The sequence below is a fragment of the Episyrphus balteatus genome, chromosome 1 (genome assembly GCF_945859705.1).
Source record: "Episyrphus balteatus chromosome 1, idEpiBalt1.1, whole genome shotgun sequence".
NCBI classification, from domain to species: domain Eukaryota; kingdom Metazoa; phylum Arthropoda; class Insecta; order Diptera; family Syrphidae; genus Episyrphus; species Episyrphus balteatus.
Window position 1 is genome coordinate 135,608,566 of NC_079134.1, and position 18,237 is coordinate 135,626,802.

The following is an 18,237-nucleotide window of genomic DNA, read 5'->3' on the forward strand; positions in this document are numbered from 1 at the left end:
ACTTACATTTTTTTCATTTGTTAAATTTCAACAGGCTTCCAAAGAACTTTTTAAAAACTTCTAAAAAAACAAACGACCAAGCGTTTTCAACTTACTAAATCCACCGAACCATTTTCACATTTTTGCCCATATTATGAGCAAAATTATAAATTTTTGACTGTTTTGGAACTTTCTTTAAATAAACATAGAATAATGAAGTTGTTTTTGCAAAAGTTTTAGATGCCAAAATTCTAATTTCTATACTCGTAAAATACTGGTTAAACTGAATTGTTTATTTAAAAATCCTGTATTTGTGAATTCAACTTGTTCAAAATTTATTTTAAATTTTTTTTCTTCCTGTTCAAATCCCTTATTAAAAAAATAATTTTCCAAGACAGAGTAATCGCACATTCTCTAATTTTTAATGCATAGAAAATGATGCAGTTTTTTTAATACATTAAATTAAGATGACTATATGTAAATATAGTATTTTTGATTCTTACCAGATTTTAAATAAAACACAAAAATTCTTAATTCAATTGGTCGAGGTAGTATTGTGCAACAGGAGTCATTTTTTCGAGTTTCCAAATTTTGTATTGACTAATAATTTTCTTGAAAAAAAACAACGTGTTCCACTGTCAATTTTCAATATTGCTAAATTATTATTTTAAACTACACAAACTGTAAAATTGTTCCTGCTTTTTAAAAATATATATATTTCAAAAGAAGAAGAAAAAAAAAAGTCAAAATAAACTAAAAAATATAATTAACAAATGACTTTCGTGCAACTTAAGTACAATTCAACAAAATTGTGTTATATTATAATATTTATAATTTATTATTATTTAACAAAAGAAAAAAAAAAACTTAAAACTATAAAAACTTATTATTATTATTAAGTAAAATTAAAATATGTGTATCTCATTTAATAGTGTATAAGTTAATTACTTTAAATTATTATAAACATTAATTTATTTAAATTAAAATTAAATAACAAAAATAAAACAAAAAAAGTATAAAAAAAAATTGGTATTTGTAAAAGTTTATTTTTCTACATGAATAAAAATTTATAAATTTTTTTTTCCTCACTGAGAAAAAAAAAACCAAAAGCAAAAAAAAAAAATTGTTTTCTTCTTGTGATCTCGAACGAAATTAAATTAATTTATTTTTTAATTTAATTTTTTTTTTTTTTTTCATTTCTTAATCATGAATTTTTTCAGAGTTTCTTTAAACCAAACAGACAAAGATAAAAAAATTAAAATCTCAGTCATAATCGCTTCATCATCATCATCTTCATAATTATGAACTCTCACCACATCGCTCCCTCATCTCAAGCCAGCATCAGAGCATAAATATAAATATAAAAACATATAGAAAATAACACAAAAAGCGTAACGTAAAACCCCACAAAAATTGTAAATATGCCAATACTTATATTTTTACTATAAACAATATTTTTATATATATATTTTAAATTAATCAATTTTTTTTTCTCAACATTTCCGTTGTTTGTATAGTTTTTTTTTTTTTTACGTACTTACTTAATTATCCTTATTTTGTTTTGCTTCATTTAAAAAAAACCTTTTTAATTAATTAGTTTTGTTTTCTTTTCTTACAAAAAAAAAAACAAAAAAAAAAACAAATTTTATAACTTTGTTTAGAGCAAATAATTAAGTTTTCTCTTTGATTTTAATTTTTTGAAATTTTGTTTTTCATTAAAAAAATAAAACGTTTTTTAATTTTTTTTTTTGAAAATGACTGGAAATAAATATTTAGCTTTTTTTATAAATATTGCAAAAAAAAAAAAAAATAGATTATCTCTTAATTAATTGATAAATAATTTTAGTTTTGTTTATAATCTTTCTCTAAAAGCCATAACAAAGTTATAACAAATTATTTCAGGTCGAAGAAGTTCAACAACATCAAGTCAAACACCACCTCCTTCATCGGGTACACCAAATCCAAATCAACCCTTTATCAGAGATTATTGGTATGAATTGAAGTTTTCGGATTTATTTAAATTCATCAATCCAGATGGAAGATATCAGTGTCCACGATTCAATTGTTTAAAAAGCTATAAAGATGCTAGTTCATTACAGAGACATATCAGGTGAGTTTTTTTTTAAGATATATTTCTATTATATTTATTTGTTATTTTATTTAACGTTAGTGTGTTTTTTTTGTGCGTATATAAAGTCCATAAAAACAAGCAACATATTTTATGCTGTTTGTATCCGCTTAGTTTGCGAGGAAGGAGATGATTAACTAAGAGCTCATTTTCTAACTTAGTGAATGAATTCAGTATTTTCGGCTTACCACTTTTATTTGCCGGTACGTTTTTAACACAAGATTATACAAAATACTGCATGCATATTTAAATAAAATGTGTTGCTTATTCGTTGTGATTAGGTACTGTTTTTAAATCATCTTTTTAAAAAATTACAATAAAAAAACATTAATTTTTAGACGTTATATACGCGTACAAAAAACACAACTTATGATTTTTTTTCAGATAAATTTACATTTTTCAAATCCAATAATTTTTTTAATCAAACCTTTTCAAATTGCACTGCACCTTTCAGTTAGGGAAATAAGTAATTAGAATTAGAACTCTGTTTCAGAAAACTGGTGTTACTAAAAAAAACTCCAATATTTAAGATTATATCGAATTTCTTTATTTTTTAAATTAATTGGATAACTATTTATGTATTTATCTATTATTATCTAATTCCAATTATCATTGATTTAAATATAGGCCTTTAGTACAAAAAAATGTCGACGTTTCGTTATTCGTTTAAGATTATTTCGTCATGTTTGGTATAATTGAAGTGAAATTAAAACCTTTTTTTTTATATTATTTTGGCATTTTTGAACAACAATGAAAGATCAGTGGGAACTTTAAATAAAAATTTATATTAAATAATGTTATAAATTTCAAAATTTTATTTCTCAACGAAATTCTCAGATTTCTGCGATTAAAAATTGTGTAGCTTTTTTTTTTGTCAAAATATTACACTGGTCTGCAAAATGTACCTTTTTTTCTCCCTCAAATAATTTGTTGATATTTTAAAATATTTGACTTTCCTGAATCTAAATCTGTTTTCAGAAAAATTGTAGCACGTAAGATTTTTTTTAAAAATGATTTTTGAAACATGTGAGTAGTTGGCAGGCAGAAAATATCTCTTTTAGATTGGGTATTCAGCTAAAATTTGGATAACTTATTCCTCATAATACGATCTATCATATGACACCAAATATTTCTTAACCCATTAATGTTTACGAAAATTTAAAACACTGATTGACAAAAACAGCAAAAATATTTAAATCCTGCAGTTTTTAGTAAATCCCTCATGAACAGAAATATCTTAATTAGGTAAAAACTCCACCCTTTTACTCAACTTAACAAATTTTGTAAAATATTTTAAAACTAATTCATATGTGTTAATTAATTTTGTGTACTATTTTTCTATTAAGAAATATCTAATTCGAGATAAAGCATTAGATACATTGGTCTACAAAGCTTCAGATTTGTTGGCACAAGAGCAAAAGTATACTTTTTATATAATTTTAGATGTGCTGAGTATGAAGTCGGAAACATTCTATCACGTCAAGATTTTGTGATTTACGCGTTAGAAAATCTACAAAAAAAAAAAAACTAATATATCTCGAAAACGAGAGCTGTTCGAAAGTTTTTGAAAGAAAATGAGTATGCCAAAATCCATTATGAAATACTACTTTTTTTCCTTTGATAAATATCAGTTTGGGATAGATCAGTTTATTTATGGTACAATAAACCAAACCTTACTTATACTTATATTTTAGATATCTCGGAGAAGATTGAAACTGTATTTGAAAGAAACAAAAAAAAAAAACAAATTCTTTTATAAACCGTAACAAATTCAGTTGAAAAAGTTAACCTTACGTCAAAATATTGCTTCGAAAACAACAAAAATTGGGTTTTTGCGGTTTTCCAAGGGGAATATCTAATCCTATCGAATCCTAGCTTTGGATTCGGAATTAACATATTAAAATCCTTTAAAGAAGTACAGTTTTATTAAAACCTTATTATTTACTATAATGTCCTATTGTACTTTAAATACTTTGGGATGATAATTCGAAATCCAAAAATTAGTTGTGAGTTAAAAACTGCTTCTAACTAAATTCTTTCATTTATTTAAGCTCTGCATCACTTATACCTTCCTTTCTCTCCCTCGTGTTTAAGAAAATATAAAAAAACATTAATGTTTACAAGCACTCAAACAGATGATACTCAGAATCAACTTAATTTTGTTTATCCTTTTGCTTGATTGGTGTACCTGTACATTTTGGAATTTATTCTATGATGGTTTTTCCAATTATATGTTACTTTTGAAATTTTCCAAAAAGTGGCCAATGTAGTTAAAAATTAAATCCTAGTACATAGTTGTTAAGGCAGTCGTTAAGTGAATCCACAATTTTTGGATAATTTTTGGATAAAAAAACATTAGAGTTTTGCTTCACCACCGGTGACCGGTCACGTGCAAAATGTACGGGAATTTCTTTCACACAAGGAATCTCCTCCTCCTATATATTTCTTTGAAAATGGAACCTTCCTAAACGGAATGTATGTATGTATTTTTTTTTCAAGAGTCCAAGAGTTAATTAAACTTGAATTGTGTAGCAGCGATGAATATCTGTTGTGATGTGTTCTTGTTCACTTCACCAAAAGTAAGTACTAGACTTAAGCACTTAAGCGAGAAATAAAAAAAAAAAATCCGTAATATCTAATCACAGATGGACGCACAGATCGTCAGCATAAAAAAGGTGAAATAATTTCTCCGAAAGAAAGGCATAGGACCGAGTTTTAAAATTTAACAATGCAAACAAATCGTGCGATTTTGATTGCAAACTGTAATTTTGAAAAGCAGCATTTTGTCGAGAAATGAGATTCGTTCAACAGATCTCATTGACATACGTTAAAGCTTTTTATTTTAAAAGCTGTTTCAAAACGAACAGAAATAAGGGCTTGTTTTTTCTTTGCCTCTTTTTATTTAAATCTTTCACAAACTTGGAAAGATTAGAAGTCATAAACAATAAAAAATTGTGTATTTGTTTGCATTCAATGGATTCCAACACTGTTAGTACGCCAGGGTTCGAAAAACATTCGAAAAGATAAAATAAGGAGTTTTATCGAAATACCTCATATTTTCAGGTTATAAGTAGTTGAACCAAGTCTTTCACCTTGTAGCTAACTAATTTAATATTTACCAACCAATATCAAAATCATTGCGCCATTGCGCCGGTAAAATAACCTGCCGGTTCAGTTAGAATCTAAATTGAAATACGCAATGCAGTGTTTTATTTAAAATATGAATTACATTTTCAACTTGAATATTAACTTTTGAATTTTTGTTGATTTAAAAAAAAAAGAAGAAAAATGTAAATTTATAAATTATATGTTCATTAAGGTTTTATTAACCTTCATTAACAATGTTATATTACATATTTTCTCTATTATATTTTGTCTCTATTCTATTTTAAATATTTTCTTTAGATACGAATGCGGTGGACAAAAGAAATTTCGTTGCCTCATGTGCGCCAAAGCATTTTCACAAAGCTCCCACCTAAAAAGGCACCTCGAATCTGGTGTTTGTGTCAAATATTATTTATGAGAAACATATTTTTTAAAATTAAATAATAATAATAATAATCAATAGTGTGAAGAAAATAAAGATAAAATAAAAAAAAATATATAGATAACATAGTAATAACATAAACAAAAAAAAAAAATTAAATAGTGAACAAAAAAAAAAAAAGATAAAAAAAACAACAAAAAATACGAAACGAATTTATTGGATGCCACATCATTTATTTATATAAAAAAAAAACAAAAAAAAAACTGTTAGATAAAAAAAGAAATAGTGAACAAATATTTATTAAACAAAAAAAAAAAAAAAATAATTTATATAATTATATACAAGAAAAAGAAATTATAAATAAAAAAACAAAAGAGAAATTAACAAAAAAATAAATATATTATATAGTTAAAAATTAAAAAAAAAAAAAAAATAAGAGAAACGTACTGTGTTGATTTTGTTGCCAAATAACTACATATATAAAATATATATAAAAAAGAAAGATATGAACAAATGAGATTAAAAGTAATCTCACAGAATTATTATTATTATTATATATATATACAATATATATTTGTTGAATTGTTATTACTTTAAAATAAAAAAACAAATGTTTACTGAAGAAACAAAAATACAAAACAAGAAAATGAAATAGTCAAATTAATTATTTAATAAAAAAAAAAAAAACACACACACATAATTATATAAATTATGTGCACGCATTAGGAAGATGGAAACAAATACGTATACATATTAAACAAAAAAAAAAAAGAAGAAAATATATCCGAATATTATATTCATATTTATTTTACTTTGTTCGAGTGCCATTAAAAATAGAAAATTGTTTAGTTTTAAACAAAACAATTTTCTAAACAAAAATATATATATACATATATATATTTATTATTACAAATATAAATTATATTTAAAAAAAAAGAAAAAAAAAAAAACAGAAATGAACCCTCTGAAAGACGAATAGTGAAAATAATAATACAAAAAAAAAATATATATATTTAGTTAAATAAAAAAAAAAAAAACTGTTTCCTTTTGTTTGTTGTTAATTGTTAATTATTTATTATATATTACTATTATTATATTTATATTTTTAAGCATGTTATATCAATCAATGAAGAAAAAAAAAAACTAAGAAATCTAAAACAAAACTGTTACAATAATATTGTTACTTGATGAAATATTTACACACATAAACAAAACATACATATGTAATATGTATGCCCAAAATAATTATTTAGCAGTGTTTTTTGTGTTTTATTTTTTATTTATAATAATAATAATTATTATTTTCTCTCTGTTTTTTTTTTTTAATTATTTTTTGTTTTGTTCGTTGTTTTTCTCTAACAAATAAGCTCTCTTAGTTCAAATTTATACCCACAGACATATATTTTTTATGCGTGTGTATTTATTATTATATTGTTAATATTTGTTTGTTAAAGCTTACAAAGTAAAAGAAAAAAAAATAATGTTTTTTTTTTGTTGTTTGTCACTTGTTTAAATAAAAAAAAAAATAGTCTAAAAAATACATAAAATATATCAAATTAAAAAAAATAAAAACAAAAAAATAAAAACAAAATGTATACTCCAAAGATATCAACCAAAATACAAATGAAAACAAAGATTGCCATATTAATATTTTAATTTAATTGAAAATGAAAAAAAGGAAAAAAATAAGTATATATTTATATTTATATACGTATATACGATGATATTGTTATAGTACCTAAAATAAAAAAAAAAAAAAAATTAAAAACAAAAAAACAAGTAGGAAAAACAAATTGAGATTTTAAACAAGAAACAAAAAAATTATATATATTATATGATATTTTTACATATACGAAAAAAATGCAAGCTAAAAAAACTGAAATAAGTGAAAATAGAAAAACATTTGAAATACAAGAAAAAAAAAAGAAACAAAAATTTGTGAGTTTTATTTCACGAAAGAAGACAAAGATCTAAGCCATTCTCTCTCCTCCTTGTCAATCCTTGTAACTTTTTTAGTTTTATTTTATTAAATATTATTTTTGTTTTTATTTTTAACTTTAAGTTTAACAAAAAAATTTAAAAAAATGATTATATTTCTTCTTTTTATTAATTTATTTTTTATAGTTATAGAAGAAATATTCGACGAAGAAGGTGAAGAAGGAAACGAAATTATAGATGAAGAAATGTCAACATGTAGTGATGTCGAAGAATTAATTCAAGAAGAAGAAATCGAAGCTGTCGATGAAGACGTCCAAGTTTATAATAATGAAGATGATAATTCAGATGACGATGATTATTTGGATGAAACTAATAATGATTTGAAGGAAAATGATATTTTAGTCGATTATGAAGAAGAAGATAAATCAACAATACAAAAATTAATAGAAAGTGAAAATATGGCAAAATCTTTAATTCAAAATAAATCTCTTCAATCAACATCAACAACATTTTCAAAATGTATAGTAACACAAAAATTGTTGCCTGTTTCTCAACCTAAAACAATATCAACACCAACAATTAATACAACATCTACAACAACAACAACAACTGCCCCAATAAAAGAAATCGTTTCGTATCAACGTTTTGGACGAATAGATAGAAAAATTTTAACAAAACCTTCATTTAAATGTCATTTGTGTGGTTTCAATAGTTGTTACAAACAAAATCTATTGCAACATTTTAGTATTGCTCATCCGACATAAATTTTAATTTTAAAGTAAGTTATTAAATTTAAAATATACCAATTAAGTATTTTATATTAAATAAACAAGAAAATTCAATAATAAAATTTAATAATTTATATAAAATTGACTAGTGTTTTATTTTATTTATATATTTGTGGAAAAAATATAAAAAAATAGATAATAAAGTCAGGTCAGTTGTTGGTGTTTTTTTTTTCTTTTTTTTTTTTATTTAAAATTTAGTACTAAAAAATGCATATCACTAACAATTGCTACCGTAATATCAGTACACGGTACTACCTGCGACTGCTGTTTTTTTTTTTTTTTTTGTTTATCTTTTTTTATAAGAAAAAAAAAATTGTTTTAAATCTAGTAACGTACTAATTTTGAAATAAAAAATCACTAAATTCTTCAAATATTGAAAGTTGAGAAGTTGATAAAAAAAAATTACCAATTTTTCAATGACATACTTTTTTTTAAAGACAATAATTGAAATATTTATAGGTTTTGACCTCTTTTTCGGAAGCAAATATTGAAAAGAAAACATTTTTTTTTTAATTTTGTTGAATACGGGTTGTTTTTCTGCATAGGAGTTCCTCTTTTGGCTTCATTTTGTGTTTTGTTTTCAGTTTATTTCTTTAATACAGATCCGTCCTGGCCGAAATGAAAGTAATTCAAGTGTTGAATCCAGATTATAAAGTATACAAAAATGTAAATGTGATTATTTTAATTTTTCTAACTAATGATCTTTTATTTTTGATTTTATTTAATTCCACAGTGAAGTCCCGAATTCAAACATGGGAGATCTTCAATGGTCAATTTATGTAAATTTACAAAGATATGATTTTCTGTCGATAATAAATCGGAGGTTTTGTACCTCAAGAATATTAATCAACCTACAGTTATTGGAGTCACGCGGCTAAAACGTATAAGCCAAGAAGAAAAGAAGAAGGAGACTATGTAATAATTTAATGTGTTTTTCAAATCCATATTTTTGAATGAACTTTTGTTATACATAATTACTTAAGTTATGGGTAGGAGTTAGCGATTTTTTTTTATTTAGATGAATTTTATTTTTTTTTTCTCTTATAGAGATATTTTCCTTGAAAGTGAACTTTCTAAAATCTAAAAAGCTTCAATTAAGTTGAATGTCTCGTAACCCGAAATACTTTGAATATAATAGTACGGGAGTGAAAGCTTCGGATGCAATTCTGGTAAAATATTTTTTTTTATATTTTATAGAGCTTACCCAGTGAGTCCTAAATATAAAATTTTTTCTAAGGAAATTTTAAATTCATTTCTATCGATTTTTATTTATTAAAATTATTATTTCCTTAAAAAATTCGCTCAAGTTGAATAAATTTCAGGGGAAAACATTTACTGATGAATACATCTGTAAACTGTAAACTCCGACGATTGCAATTTTTTTGTTTTCAATGTTTTAAAACAGAATTTTGAAGGAATTGTGTTTTTGAATATTCTTCCTGTTTTACCAAAATGCTAAATATCTGGCTTACACAACAAAAAGAAGCACAAAACGTCTAAAATAGCTCTTTTTAACTCTTAAACACCGTTCTTATACTAACTTTTTAAATCCAACTATATAACGAACAGTTTTTAGAAAATGAAATATGACGTATTTTTTGTTTTCTTAAGTGAAATACCCTTTGAATACCAAGATAAAGAAAACTCATTTTTATCAACAATAAAATTCGAAAAAATATTTTCGACAAAACTGAACTTTTCTATTCTATTACCTTTTTTTTTAATTAATTGTAAAAAAAGTTATATAAGATTCAAATGATATAAAATGCTGAAAATCAAATTCAATAACAATTTTTTAATTAATAACTGAACTTTTGAAATGTTGAAATCATACGCATCAATAAAAAAAAATGAAAGTCTCTCTACGAACGTCTTTTATTAGTTTGATCCAAAAATGTTTTGATTCAAATTGTCATTTGTTCGAAAAAAATATCATAGATTCAATGGAAACGTATTTACTTTAACTCGTTATATCTTCGAATTCACTTTTTGTGACTTGGTTCATTTCAGCTCTTAGCCCTGCAAATATTTTTTTCAAAATTAAAGTTACTAGTTTGAAATTTATTTTTAAACTTTTTTCATCAGTGACGTATTTCGAGTTTTGAGTAATTGTCGTTTAAAGTTTTTGTATTAAAATAAGAGAGAGATAAAAAAAAGCTCAAAAGCTAACTTCAAAACTGATTTAAAGTAACGTTTACATTTAAGTATATGTGCATTAAAATTTGTACTTAGTTTACTTTACAAATAAGTATAACGGCCATATTATTGATAAGTAGGTATATTTTAAAACGAACACGTTAACTTGTTCATTTGCTTATTAAATTAAAAATTCACTTCTCTAGTATCAATCAAACACATTCATTCCTAAATGTTATTTTCTTATGTAGTTTTTTAACATTCGAATTCATTAAACTAGACAAATAAGTATTTTTAATAAATTACAAAACTTTGAAATGTAAATTTACAAAGAATTATTCTAAACTTACACATGATTTGTTTTGGCCTTAGTTTCATTTTTAGTATTGTAAAATGTAATTCACCGATTTCTGTTAAATATTGTATAATTTTTCGAAATTCAAAGAAAAAATATATTCAAACAAAAATTGAACAGATTCTTAAAAAAAAAAAAAAACAAAACCATATATTTTTGTTTCTTTCTTATTATTTGTACTTATTTTATCTAATTATAATTAGATAAAATAAGTTATTTTTAACTTATGTTACAAATATCAGAATTCAAATCCTGTGTGTTTTTAGGCTATACTAATTAAATTCTAACGATAAATTTTATTAAAATACATTTAATTTTAGAATTAAAAAAAAAGTATCACAAAAAACAAATTAGAACAGTGAGAACAAAGTTCAATATTTTTATAAGTAAATGTACATTTTCTATTTTTTATTTTAAGAAAAATAAAAAAAAATTAAAGTGTTTTTTTTTTTAATGGTAAGAAAGCAAGAAACATAATTTCATTAAAGTAGTAATGAATTATCACAAAAAAATTTCATACTCCATCATCTTCCTTTTTAATCTATTTGTTTCTTCACTTTACAACTTGCTTTTAGCCAATTTTAATTTATAAAAAAACATTGTATTTAATTTTTCATTATCATTATATTATATACATTTAATTCGCGACTCGTGGTATAAATAAAATAAATTAAAAAAAAAAAAAAAAAAATGAAAAAGAGCACAAGTAACGTACAATATTTCACTATATTCCACCAAATTGTACTTAAAAAAAAAAATTCATTTCTGTTTTCTTTAATTAATATCTATTTTGTTTAATTTTTTTAGTTAATTATTTTAATTTTCAATTATTTTTTTGTTTATTTTTATTAATCACAATTTTAATTCTAAATTCTCAAATATTATTATACTAATATATTTTTTTTCTTTTTTTTTGTCAATATTTCAGAAAATTGGACAATATCTATAAAATCTGTAACATCACTTAACAACACCAAACCATTTGTTGAACGCATCGATCGAATTGCCAATCATATGTGTCCACAATGTGGCAAAAGATATACATATAAAAAAAATCTCTCAAGACATTTGAAATTCGAATGTGGCATTAATCCATCGATGAATTGTAAATATTGTTCATATGTAACAAGATACAGGCATAGTTTGAATTCACACATGAAATCACAACATGCAATATATTTTGAACAACAATGACGATTATCTGATGAAAGAAATTTTGAAAGTTGTAGTAGAAAAAAAGACTTGTTAAAAAGGAAGCTACAACGAAAAAAGCAAAAAGGAAAAAAGAATACATCATCATACGAGTAGTTTTTTTTTTTTTTTAATTTAAATTGGCTGAATTCTGGACCAGGTGGATTTTATATAGTACCAATAAACTACAATGAATCAAAAACAAGTTAAACTATCTTTCTGATATAAAATGTAAATAAATTTATAATACGCTTTTTTTTTATAAAAACTATGCAACAACAGAATATAGCAAAAGATTTTTAAGATTAAGAATTACATTTCAAAGATTTTCACAAAAAAAAAAAAAAAAACCAGTGTTAGTTCACTCAATTTCTATCCTCAGTTTAAATTTGAATTTTGTCTCCTTTGGTTTAGAATTTAAGTTAAGTTAACAAATTTAATAGCACACCAATTTTTTTTATCAACAGTTTTCAAGAAAAAATTTTTTTTTTTAACCGATATATACCAAGTACCTACATACCATTTTATTCGTCAAGTTTTCACTCTTTAGCTGAAAGATTCAAAGTTTAAACCTGTAGCTCCGAATTTAAGCATTTTGAATGAGTTAAAAAAATGTTTAAAAAAAACTTCCGACTTAATCTCAGTTTAGTTTTCAAATTTTTTAAAAATTATTGAAATGACTCAATCTTTACTTTTAAAAAAAAGAAAAATGTATTTAAATCTTCTTATTGAATACGAAATCTAAGACATTTTGTTCCAAAAATTAACGATATGGCTTCTAAAACCACCGAAGCAGACTGAATCGATTTTCTTAAGTCACGCCCGCTACACCTCATCTTAAGAGATTGCGACGTTACAAGACAACAAAAATATATTACCAAAAAACTTGGGTCAGGTATTCGAGATATGTATATTTCGAAAATACAAAAATTTGTGAATAAATTAGGCTTAAATTTAAATGTTTTGATAAATAGTTTTTGAAAAATATTTCAAAGATACAAAAAAAAAAAAAAGAAATCGCTTCGAACTGATTTTTTTATGAACATTGTACGTCATTAAGTTCTATGTTTATTCTTATTTTATTAAATGTACTTATTAATTAATTTTAATGTCCTCTAATTTTTGAGAAAATCAAAAATATCAAAATTTAACCGAGTCGGTTATAAATTCTTGAAAAATTTTCGAAACCGTTGAAAATAGCTAACTAGCTCATTTAAGGAATTCTTTTCGAACCGTACTAAAAAAAAGAAGAAATTTGTTAGAGAATAAATCTTTTGCTATATTCTTATATTGGTTTTTATATTTTAATACATAAAAATGAAACATGAATCTAATGAAAAAAATTTCAGATAATTTAAAAACAATGATATGACTATTGCAAAAAAAATCATCTGATGGAAATTTTATCGAAGATGCCATTAATTGAAACATGATCTTATAAGACGCCAAATACCATCTTGAGTTATATTAAAAAAAAAAAAAAAATCTGAGTCAAAATAACTTTATGTTTATAATATCTAGTTATTTTAATATTAAAAATTATAAAAGAAAAATATTTAATTTAAATTAAAATTAAGATACAACAAAAAAAAAATAAATTACACTTGTGATAGAGTGATTCTTATTTAGAAGTGATTTGTAGTTTTATTTTTTATTTAATTTTTTTAAAAGGTCTCCAAATAAATCTAATTAAGGTAAAAAAAAACTTTCTCAGTCCTTATTATTCTTATTATTAAGTTATTCTTTAATTTGGTATTTAAGTATATATTGATTTTTCATTTATTAATTATTTTTAATAAATTTTAATTACAAGTATCAAAAACATGTACTTGAAGTTAAAAAAAAAACAAACTTGAAAATATTATTTAAATAACTTTTTATTTAATTTTATTTTTTCTAGAAAATATAAATATATTTTTTGTATCTTTTACTAAAAAAAAAACAGTTATATTAACTTATTTTCAAAGCGACAAATTAATTTAATTTTAAACTAAATTTACAAAAAATATTAAAAAATAAATAAAACTAAAATTGTCTATATGGGCACTGTTGATATGTTCTACAAAAATAAAACAAATTTTATGTATTTTAATTATTTTATCGATTACTTTTTAAGAGGGTCTAACATTGGAATGGGAATGTGTTTAAAAACCAAAAAAACTGTTTTATATTATTAAAACTGTAAGCAAATAATAAAACGATTTGTAGTTGCTTTTTTTTAATATTTTATCATATACAAAAGACTGTTAGTGTTTTTTTTTTCTAGTTCCTATATTCACAATCTTTATAATTTCTAATTTATATCTTTTTTTTTTATAAAATATAGTTAAACATGATAAAAGTGAGCAGACTGATATAACACCAGAAGAATTTGAATTGGATGATTGTTTGTTGGAAAGCAATGATATCGTTATAACACAAAATAAAGATGGTTTTGTGTTGCACGTAAAGAAATTGAGTAATGTTACATCAACGAAAATTACAACCGATGATGATCAATCAACTGGTGTTGATACGGTAGTGGATTCAAGTCATCATGCTCAAATTACTGAAGTACAAGAATTGGGTGAAGTTAAGCCAACTTTGACAACATTAACGACAAGTCATTCAATTAAATTACCTTCAGCAGAATGTGGTAAGTAATTAAAAAAAAAAATTTTTTTTTTATATCAAACCTCTTTCAAAAATGTCTAAGAAACTATAAAAGATACAAAATTCTAACAAACAGACCATTTAAAAAATGACCATTTATATGAACATTTAAAATATAATGTTTAACGAATATTCTGGAAAAAAATGGACCAATACAAATTTGAGAAACTCATCAAAAAAAGTATCTTGCAATAGTCTTAACTTAAATGAAAGCTGTGTTGATTAACAGTATTTCATATTCGCCAAATTTACTCGCTTCGATACTAGATATAACAGTCTTACTTTTATTTCTGATTCTCTTTCGATTTTAAATTTTCAACATATCTGAACTAACTTCGAAGTGGGTCACTGTGGTGTATGTGTACTATTTTTTTTTTTAAACTTAATTTGCAATAGTGGAAGGGACCTACAATTTGCAGCCGAGTTCAATTTTAGGCTTTCAACATATCTGAACTAATTTCGAAGTGGGTCACTGTGGTGTATGTGTAACTTTTTTTTAATTAACTTAATTTTTCATATTGGAAGTGAACTTAACACACCTACCGCATATTCCGTTGCACTGACCGTAACCATATCGTGCCACGGGCCGAAAATAAATACATTGATGATAAATGCATAAAACAAATTAAAATTTTGTGACCATTCTTTCACTAGAATTTTTGATTAAAGATCGTATTAAGCATTCATCAAGAAGCCATTGAGACATTGATTTCTTATGATTATATTCCTTTTTTGAAAATGTACTATTTTTGAAAGGAATCGTAAAAAAATCAACAGCAGAGTTCATAAATAAAAATAGTATAGGTAGTATAATTAATATTAAAACTTGAACTCTTAAAAAATTATTTAATTTTAAGGATGAAAATTGAGAAGACCAAACTTTTGTACAATACTTCGTATGCTTTACTTTTGCTTGAAAAATAGCAATTCAATTTTCAAGTTACATTCAATTGAGCTTTATATTCTTCAGCTACTTAGCATTTAGTTTTTTTTGCCAGTTATTTTAAAATTTCAATATTTCATTTTGATTTACGTGTTTTTTTTTAACGCAAAGAGAACCTTTCCATTTCCCTAGGATAACAAAACAACCCATCATTGAATCTGGCAAATTCTGCTTGCCTATTCTTGAGAAAGTTATTTTCTCTTTTGGAATACAAAATTTTTGCCAATAGAAGCAACAAAGTTGAGCCTTTTCAGAATCTTCAGATCTTTTTTAAAAGCGTTTGTTCTACAATCATTAATTTTTTATAAAAGTGATCAAATAAATAAAATAACAGCCAATTTCCAAAAATTTATTTTCAATATTCCACTAAATTTCTAAAAAACTTTTGAACATCATACACTTTTCCGAATTGCAAATTCGCATTCAATTTTGTATTCACAAAAAATTGCATTGTATTAAATTCCTAAAGTGTTAAAAAAATTATCATTTTAGATTAAAAATGAACTACTCCTTGTCGAAAAACTTATACAAGTTTGAAAGTTTAATTGCATCAAAAATCCTTAACTATACTGAATTGTATTGATGTTCGGTTTTAAGTCTTGGAACAGATAACTCGATAGAATATTTTCCTCAATAAATCGAAGAAAGTTTTTTTCTTTCATCCTACTTTTAAAAAAGTAAAGTTTTTGTTAAAATTAAACAACTTTGAAAGCTTAAGACATCATGAATAAACGTAAATCAAATGTAATTTGTCTTAAGCAGATTTCTAACTTCCAAATTATTTTTCTTCTAACACAAAATATCATAACATTATTTCTTCCGCACAGAATTAATAAATTTGAAAAAAGTCGTCCCAACAACTTCAATTTCTGTACCACACACCACAACAGCAACAATAATCCAACCACAACAAATCCATCAAGAACACCATCCGAATATTGTCTGCGCCAATGCCCAAGCCATAAACACCCTAATCGGTCTGCGCAACGTTCAAATTGAACCGAAAAATCTTGGCCCTCGCATCAAATATTCCCGTGGCAAAATCATCAGTCCCCAAGGAACAACAATTCACATGGAACCAGATAAACAAGATCAACAACATCACCAACATCAGCAACAACACCATCATCATCAAGACATCAATGAAACAACAAAATATGAAATTTCTGAAATCGATCTAAACAATGCCCAAACTTCAGCATCGATAATAAGTGATTTGGTGAAATATGCTGAAATCGATGATATCGAATTACCCGATGGCACCAAAATTGGCATTGGTTTTGCCCCCACAGAAATCACCGAACTCCATACCGCCCAAACGACACAACAAATCACCGAACACCACCAGCAACAACATCATCACCAGCAACAACAACAGCAGCAACAACAACAACAACAACATCAACTCCACAATCTCCATCAATCCCATCAGCAACAGACCGACGAATCATTGGAGCAGGTATCCAACCAAGAACCAACCATTACAAAGAGCTACACCATCCTTACAACGCGACCGATGAAACAAGAAAACTCATCCAGTTCCACAACCACCTACGAATTGACACTAAGCGATTCATCGTTGAGCGATACCAAATACATATGCCGGCATTGTGGCAAGAAATATCGCTGGAAGTCGACGTTGCGTCGTCATGAGAATGTCGAATGTGGTGGCAAGGAACCCTGCCATCCGTGTCCACATTGTTCGTACAAGGCCAAACAGCGTGGTAATTTGGGTGTTCATGTACGAAAACATCATCCGGACAAACCGCAATTGGAAAGTAAACGAGGGCGCAAGTAGTAAGCGAAACATAAAAAAATATTTCATAAAAAAAAAAAAAAAAAATCATTTATTTTTTCAAAAATCTTCTAAAAACTTAAAAAAAAAAAATTACTTTTTATTTCATTTTTTTGACTAGTTAATGTATTGAATTGTATAATCTATAGAAATATATTTACTATATTAATGTAGAAGATTATACAAAAAAAAAGTAAAAAAAAAACACAAAAAAAAAGTAAATACAATTTTAAAATAGATTTTAAGGAATTAATGATGAGTTTAAAACTTTAAATTAAATTCTAAGTAAAAAAAAAAATAAACTTTAAATTTAAAGTTAGAAAAAAACAACAACAATAAAATATAGATATATATTCGTTATATATATTTTAAGGATGTTTAATTTTTGCAAACAAATATCCCAATCTTGTGTATGTATCGAATGAATTATAATAATAATTTCCTTACGTACTACTGCATTCAACTTTTTTGAAAGCTCCTTTAGATAAAACTGAAATTGTGGTTGCCACAGTTGGTAATCAATAATTAGGTTTTAGAGCTTGAATCATAAACAAAAAATAAAATAAAAATACAAAAAAAAAAAAAAAAAAAACAGATCACAAATTTTATTTTAAGAACCTTTTCATCAACATTCTATTGACCAAACCTTTTCATCATATTTCGTTTTTTTTTTCGGACATGCATACTTGATCATCATAAACAAAAATATAATATCTGACACAAAATTTAAAAATATAAATACAACTACAATTCCTTTAAAATATAATAAATATTATGTGTTTTTTTATGTTAAATGGTCAGTAATTCATTTGAAATTCATTTCATACAATTAACCTATTTTTTCA

General features: G+C 24.3%; 1 protein-coding gene across 4 annotated transcripts in view; it reads left to right on the forward strand.

Annotated features, from left to right (window-relative positions):
* Nucleotides 1-18,237, forward strand: part of LOC129905724 (longitudinals lacking protein, isoforms F/I/K/T) — a 140,608-nt gene that overhangs the window by 82,249 nt on the left and 40,122 nt on the right. Inside the window, exons 6-7 of one of the 4 annotated variants that reach the window (XM_055981270.1) lie at nucleotides 14,329-14,637; nucleotides 16,425-17,984. The exons of the other annotated variants lie outside the window; for them this stretch is intronic. Coding sequence (XP_055837245.1) covers nucleotides 14,329-14,637; nucleotides 16,425-17,395 — 1,280 coding nt within the window. The 3' untranslated portion in view covers nucleotides 17,396-17,984. Of the gene's footprint in view, nucleotides 1-14,328; nucleotides 14,638-16,424; nucleotides 17,985-18,237 lie in introns of those variants that run through there. 4 annotated transcript variants of the gene reach the window in all.